This window comes from Gavialis gangeticus, unplaced genomic scaffold (assembly GCF_001723915.1).
Source record: "Gavialis gangeticus isolate Ggan-Ray unplaced genomic scaffold, GavGan_comp1, whole genome shotgun sequence".
Classification (NCBI taxonomy): Eukaryota; Metazoa; Chordata; order Crocodylia; family Gavialidae; genus Gavialis; species Gavialis gangeticus.
The window spans coordinates 5312477-5319658 of record NW_017729033.1 but is presented as its reverse complement, the minus strand read 5'-3'; the positions used below and the strand labels follow the sequence as shown (position 1 = coordinate 5319658).

Sequence of the window (7182 nt, the reverse complement as noted above, 5' to 3'; positions counted from 1 at the left end):
GTCACGGTACCAGTGAGAGCATTTCTCCAAGCGCCACCTCTTGTTGGCGTTACCCAACTGAGCCTCGCCAGGCAGGCGGATGCCATCCTTCCCAAGGTAAGGAGGACTCGAGGAGGGTGAGCACCATGCCTGAGGCTCCCCAGTGAGCTGGTGGGAGATCTTGGGAGTGAACCCAGGAGTCCAGGCCTGCATGCAGCCTGGAGTCCATGTGTCAAGCCCCAGAGCAGTGGCGCAACCCATCTGACCCTCTTCCCCTTGCAGAGTGCACCGTGCCAGCCACCCCCACCCCACAGACAGCGCCATGGCATGCCCGAGGTCCCTCCTGCTCCTGCTCGTCCTCCTGTTGGCCATCGGCGTGCCCCTGGCACGAGCCCAGCACTGGTCCCATGGCTGGTACCCCGGCGGGAAGAGGGAGCTGGACTTGTCGCAGGCACCACAGGTGCGTTGCAGCCTCTGCCACAGTGACCATTTCCACTGCCGCCACCAAGCACCCGCTGCTCGCACGGGGCCTGTGGGGGGTGGCAGGGGCCTGGGATCGAGTCCTCTGTAAATGTATTGGCGTGGATATTTGACCACCTGCTTCCCAGCACTGCACCAGCCCACAGACCATGGATACAGCAAGGGACCCAAACTCCGGGCTTCCTCTAGCCCTCGGCTTTGGCTCAAGCAGGCCTGCTGCTCTGTGCTGCCACTCTGTGCCCATGACCGCGAGGAGGGCTCAGCACTGGAGCAGATTCATGGCGGTGGGATCCCGTAGGATAGGAGGAGGTCGGGGCGGGGGTCCTGTCACCTGGCTGCCACCGTTTTGGGATCCTTCAGAGTGGGTGGAGTTGGCTCTGCCACGGGCCAGGGGTTCAGGCTTTTGAAGTCCCTTCCCTGTGATCCTCCGGGGCAGCTGGGCCATCGTGATGGACCAAACCTTGAGAAGCTGACAGCCATGCTGAGGGCAGAGTCCCGGCAGCCTCTCCCAGGTGGTTTCTACCTTCCAGTTCCCTGCCTGGCGGAGGTGGGTTTGAGTGGAGACCTCAGGGTTTCTGGAGGGGAGGGAAAGGTTTGCTTCTCCCTGACTGAACCTCATCACCAGCCACCACCCGCAAGCTGCAGCCCAGCAGGGGACAGTGTTGGGGACACTGAGGGTGGTCGGGAGGGCCCGTCTCTGCCCAGAGCTGCACAAGGGCCAAGAACGTGTCTCCTGCAGGCTGCTGGCCGCCCTCAGATGGGAATTTGTTGAGCCTTAGGGACACCGGAAGTGCCATAGCAGCTCAGCTAGACGAGGGTCCCGCACAGGCAGTACTAGCTCAAAACCCCCCAGCAAATAGTGATCCCCCCCGACAGGGGAAGGTCTTTTCCGACTCTGTTTCGACTTATTGCAGGAGGGTTTGCAGCCTGTCTGGCTCCTTCCCAGGTTGAGCTGTGCCTGTGTCTCTTGTTCTCACGGAGCTGGGCTCCAAACCTGTGATGAAAGCCGCCCTGGTCTCCCCACACTGCCTGAGGGGCTCACGCTCTGCTTTGTTTGTGAGTTTAGGCTTCAGAAGAAATCAAGATCTGTGATGGGGAGGAGTGCACTTACCTGAGGAGCCCAAGGATGAACGTTGTGAAGACTCTGCTGGTAAGAGTCAGGCCTGCCAGGCAGCTCACCAAGCTCCTGCCGGGGCCAGCGTGGGAGCTGAACATGGCATCTGTGTCCTCGGGATGATTATCACTCTACATATGAATGGCTATTACTGATTGCAAGGGACTGCAGTGCACCCAGGGGTCGGCATGTGCCTAAGGTGTGGGGCAGGGAGTGAACTGGAAGAAGTGAGATGGGCAATACCAGTCAGGGAAGATATTCGGGGCTGCCCCAGTGGAGTTTCCCCTCTTTGAAGGCTGGATAAGCAGGCCATATCTGAGCACCTCATAACAAGAGTAGCAATAATATGATTGTGGTAGCACTGCTGCTGTAGCCATGATGGTCCAGGGAGATGAGAGAAGCCAGATTTGGGAGGTGAGGCCATACCTTCTACTGGACCAAGCTGAGGAGTGGGGAGAGACAAGCTTTCAGGTTTCAAGCAGCTTTCATTAGATTTGGGAGAGAAGCAGCCACAGGCCAAGCTGAGTACCAGGTGGAACAACTGCTTTAGTTCAACATTATTATTACTGCTACTTGTCCTGGAGTAGCCCCGGAGCTGGACCCCACTGCATAGTGTCAAGTAAAATTCCACGAAGACTAATCAAATGAGACTTAATTGTCAGTCTTCAAATTTCCTGAAGGGTGATTGTAGAGGAGGTGGAGATGGGCTTTTCTCTGTGGCTGTAGAGGGGACAGAACTAGGAGCAATGGCCTCAAGCTGCAGTGGGGGAAATTTAGGTTGGAGATTCGGAGGAACATTGTGGCTATGAGGGCGGTCAAGCCTTGGGACAGGCACCCAGAGAAGTTGTGGGATCTCCATCCCTGGGAGTTGTCATAAGCAGGTTGGACGGACGCTTGGTGGGATGGTTTAGTGGGGGGCCGGATGAGATGACCTTGCGAGGTCCCTTCCAGCCTGACTTCCCTGTGAGTCTATGCGCCATGTTGCCCCTTTGTGTCCGAGCAGGCCAACATGCTGGCGCGGCAGCTGCAGAAGAAGAAGTGACCGCCGCAGCCTGCTCATGAAATGCTTGCCTGCCCCGCAGCCCTCCCCGTCGTGTCCTTTGCAGCTTGGTGTTGTGTCTGTGGATCCCATGCGTGCATGCGGTGGGGTGAGAACGGGGGAAGGCCTCAGCTGGTCCAACTCGACGACTGAGAGCACAGGTAACGAGCAAGGTTCAGGGTCCATCTCTGAGCGAGGACCTGCCTGGAGTCTCCCTCACACCCTCCAGTAACTCCACCACATTAAATAAAAGACTTTATTTTGCTACACACCCAATCCCAGGGATGTTTGTGTCCTCACCTCTCTGGAAAATAAAAAGCGTCACTTTTAAGCCAGTCCTGATTTCTGAACATGAGGTAGGGAACCAGGCTGTCCACAAGTCACAGGCCTAGGGTGAGGCTAGGTCAGCAGGGACCGCGAAGTGCTTAGAAGTGATGGTGATGGGTCCCTAATAAGACCGCAGCAGCTGGAGGCATCAAGTCCTGTGTGTGCAGGCTGCGTCTAACTCCATTCCTGGTGAAGTGACTTCCCTGAGGCAGCAGTGCACAGAAGACAAGGCGGAGCAGGGGGAAGGGGTATGTGGATTTTCAGGGCTAAATGTAGGTTACTACCCAGGTGCAAATGTGGCAAAGGCCCCATCAATCAAACTGCTGGGAGCTCACACACACTGAGGTCTCAGACCCAGGCTGACTGGCAATGGGCAGAGCAGACGTGAATGTGAACACCAATGCTCAGATCCGATGTAGTCTTACCCTGCTGCTGCTCTCGACCTGCCTACTGATTGTTTCAGGAACCAGTAACATGGGCAGATGCAGGAGCAGCCTAACTGGTTGCTAGCGTATCAGTTTAAAGGTACATGGGGTGGGGAAGAAATGGAGACTAATCGTTCCTGCCGAACAGCACTCTCCTCTTTCCAACCCAGCTTGTATAACACCTCCCTCCGAGGAGATCCCCAAACAGTTCGCAGAGGCCAGATGTCACACTAATTAACCTGGGATAACTCCACTGACTCCGTATGTGTGGAAGTTACTCCAGATGTACCACACTGAGAGCAGACTGGCTCTTTGCTAATGGGGACTGGATTCTGCACTGATTTACACCTTGCCATGTCCACTGAGACATTTGGCCAACCAGAAGTGACTCCACTGGAACTGCTGGAAACACCTCGGGGTAAATCTGATGGAAATAGGTAGAAATCCACAAAGCAGCCCGGGCACTGCCAGCCTGCTTCAGATCCAGGGATGACCGGGACCAGAGCAAGGCGCCAGGCTCTTCAGGCCAAGCAAATCCAGGACCATTTGACTACCCTAAGGCCCGAAGCAGGACTCCCTTGTTTCCTAACATAAAAAGAAAGGGGCATCCCATGAAACAGGGTGAGAAATCCACTGCTGGCAAAGGGAGACGCGGTTGCAGTCAGCGCCGTGTTCTTATGGACTGTGATGACTCTGGGTTTTCCTGCCTGTCTCTGTCTGTCCAGTCCTTTGGGAATCTTGCTAAATTATTCCCACAGCTTCCTAGGGCAACATCAGGTACAACAGTGTCTCCCTTTGCCAGCAGTGGATTTCTCACCCCGTTTCATGGCATGCCCCTTCCTTTTTGTGTTAGGAAACAAGGAGTCAGAAGAGCTCGGACTTCTCTGGTTCAGGTGTTAATTTAGGTGCTCTTATCCTGCCAACTCTGGGTCATTTCTTCCCATTCCCCCCCTTGTCTGCCTGCCATAATTGTTTTCCCCAGGCCCTCGAGGGGATGCTAGTGCACACGCACTAGTCCAGATGTGGCCATGTTATCAATGTGCAGCCAGGGAGCCTCAATGGCTTTAGACTCAAGGCATTGACCCCCACCCCCACAATTGTGCTCAAGGCCCGATTCACTACACTGAAGGCTCCCCCATCCCCAAAAAAGGCCAGCTCTTTGCTTTCACTTGTTTTTTGACTATGAAAAATAACAGTGACGTTTCTGCTGCAAAGACCTCAGAAAGCCCACATCAGGGCAGAGTATTTTTGATGCAGTGGACTGTTGGCCGCAGCCAAGATGCGGGATTTTGACTGCGCTGTGCTAGTGCCCCTGCTGGGATTAAAACCGCGCCAGGGACATGCGGCTGGCTCTAGGGAGGAGCAACCAGGGCGCCTTGGAACACCGCGGGGCGGAGCTCGCTCCCATCTCCGTCTGCGCATGCTCCGCTCAGAAGGACCCCACCCTCCAGTCCCCGAAACGCTGGAGAGGGCGGGGGGCAGCTCCCAGCTGTGCCCTCCTCTGCGCATGCGCCCGTTCAGAACACCCCTCTGCTCGCTTCCAGCTGTCGCTCTGCGCATGCCCCGTCCAGACCCCCCCCCCCAAACATACTTCCGCTTCCGGAGCGGGGATCGCGGCAATGGCGGTGCCCAGCTGAGGCTTCTCGCCGTCACCATGCTGCCCGCGCTGAGGCGCTGCTGGGCTGCGCTGCACCCCGGCCCCTTTCCCGCCGCTGTGCTGGTGCCCGCGCGGGGCCGGAAGACGCGGTACGACCCGCCCGCCAAGTCCAAGGCCGAGCGCGTCAAGGTGCCGCCGCCCGTGGACCCGGCCGAGCTGCTCGTGGTGCAGGAGCGATACCGCCAATACTACAGCGTGGTGCGGGCCCTAAGGTGCGGGCGGAGCCTGGGCTGCCGTTACAGGGCCGGCTGTTACAGAAGGGGTGGGGCTGTGGGCGGTTGCAGGGTCCAGGGGTGCTGCAGTCACTGGGCAGGATGCTGCCCGGGGGCAGGGGAGTCGGTGCCGGCGGGAAAGCTGTGCCTTGGAGCGGCTGTGACACACTTGGCACCGTTGTCGTCTCCACCAGGTCCGTGTTCAGGGCAGAGGCAGCACAGAAGAAGCGGGAGCACCTGAGCAACATACATGAGGAGTCCGAGATTGATGAGGCGCTGATGGCCTGGAACGACGCCGAGAACGAGCAGCAGCTGAGGCGCAGGTGAGGACGCAGTTTGTCCCGGGGCTGCGAGCGGCAGCTCGGTCGGAAGCTGTCAGCCTGGCAGCGTTTCTGTTGTGTGCTTTGTGCTTGGAGGCATAAAACCCGCATCGAAAAGCTGGAGAAATCCCATTGAACAGCGCAAAGGAAAGCACCCCGCGAGTCGGTTGCACTGATTGTCTGGCTGTTGTTTCCTTACGGATCTTGGAATGAGGCGATTGGGTCTTTTTCTGGTTCGTAGGCTGCCTCACCTGCTCTCTTTCTGTTCAGTTCCTTATTTTTAAATGAACAAGGCTTTGAACTGAATTAGCCAAATAAACTGAAGTGAAGAAAATACTCCCTGTACCTGCTGCCATGGGCAGCGTGAGCATTTGAATTGGCTCTAGTTCTGGCTGGTCAGGTAGTGGCTTCCAGTCCTTGTGCACAGCTTAATATTTGTATTTTATTTTACATGACTGGAATAGACAAGAGCAAGGTGAGGCCGTTGTACAAGCTGCCGTTTCAAATTGGTTTATTTTTACAAAATAAAAATCATACCCTCGCAGAAAATGAGGGTTGAAGGGATCTCAGGAGGTCACATCTAGTCCAGCCCCCTGCTCAAAGCAGGACCAGCCACAGCTATATCATCCCACCCAAGGCTTTGTCTAGCCAGGCCTTAAACATCTCCAAGGATGGAGATGCCACCGCCTCTCTGGGTAACTTGTTCCTGTGCTTCACCACCTTCCTAGTGAGAGGTTGGTTTTCTTTTCCTGATATCCAACCTAAACTTTCCTTGCTGCAATTTGAGACCATTGCTCCTTCTAACTGTCATCTTCCACCACTGAGAGCAGTCCAGCTCCATCCTTTTTGGTAACAGCCTTCAGGTAGTTACAGGCTGCTATCAAATCCCCCCTCAGTCTTCTCTTCTGCAGACTAAATCAGCCCAGTTCCCTCAGCCTCTCCTCAGAAGTCATCTGCCCCAGCCCACCAACCATTTTTGTTGCCCTCCTGAACTATCTTCAACTTTGTGTAGTGTGGGGCCCAAAACTGGACACAGGACTCCAGATGTGGCCTCACCAGTACACAATAGAGGGGAATAATTACTTCCCTCAGTTTGCTGGCACTGCTCTTACTAATGCAGCCCAGGATGCCATTAACTTTCTTGGCAACAAGGGCACACTGCTGGCTCATATTCAGCTTATTGTCCGCTGTCACCCCCAGGTCCTTTTTTTGCAGAGCTGCTGCCCAGCCAGTCAGTCCCCAGCCCGTAGCAGCACATGGGAGTGTTTCATCCTAAGTGCAGAACTTTGCACTTGTCCTTGTTGATCCTTATGAGATTTCTTTTGGCCCAATCCTCCAATTTGTCTAGGTCACTGAATCCTAGCTTTACCTTCCACTATAGCTACTACATCCCCCCCAGCTTGATGTCATCTGCAAACTTGCCGAAGGTGCAATCCATCCCATCTTCCAGATTGTTAATTAAAATAGTGAACAGAACCAGCCCCAGGACTGACCCCTGGGACACTCCACTTGTTACCAGCTGTCAACTAGATATTGTCGTGCATCCACAGGTGCATCTCTAGCAGGGCCAAGGAGGTGATCCTCCCCCTCTATGCAACACTGGTCAGGCCACAGCTGGAGTACTGTGTC

General features: G+C 55.6%; 1 protein-coding gene across 1 annotated transcript in view; it reads left to right on the top strand.

The window, feature by feature from the left end:
* The first annotated feature begins 286 nt into the window (after window positions 1-286).
* Window positions 287-7182, top strand: part of LOC109304092 (28S ribosomal protein S26, mitochondrial-like) — a 12240-nt gene continuing 5344 nt past the window's right edge. Inside the window, exons 1-4 of the mRNA XM_019526596.1 lie at window positions 287-443; window positions 2810-2824; window positions 5077-5233; window positions 5428-5556. Of these exons, the coding sequence (XP_019382141.1) occupies window positions 302-443; window positions 2810-2824; window positions 5077-5233; window positions 5428-5556 (443 nt within the window). The 5' untranslated portion in view covers window positions 287-301. The remainder of the gene's footprint in view (window positions 444-2809; window positions 2825-5076; window positions 5234-5427; window positions 5557-7182) is intronic.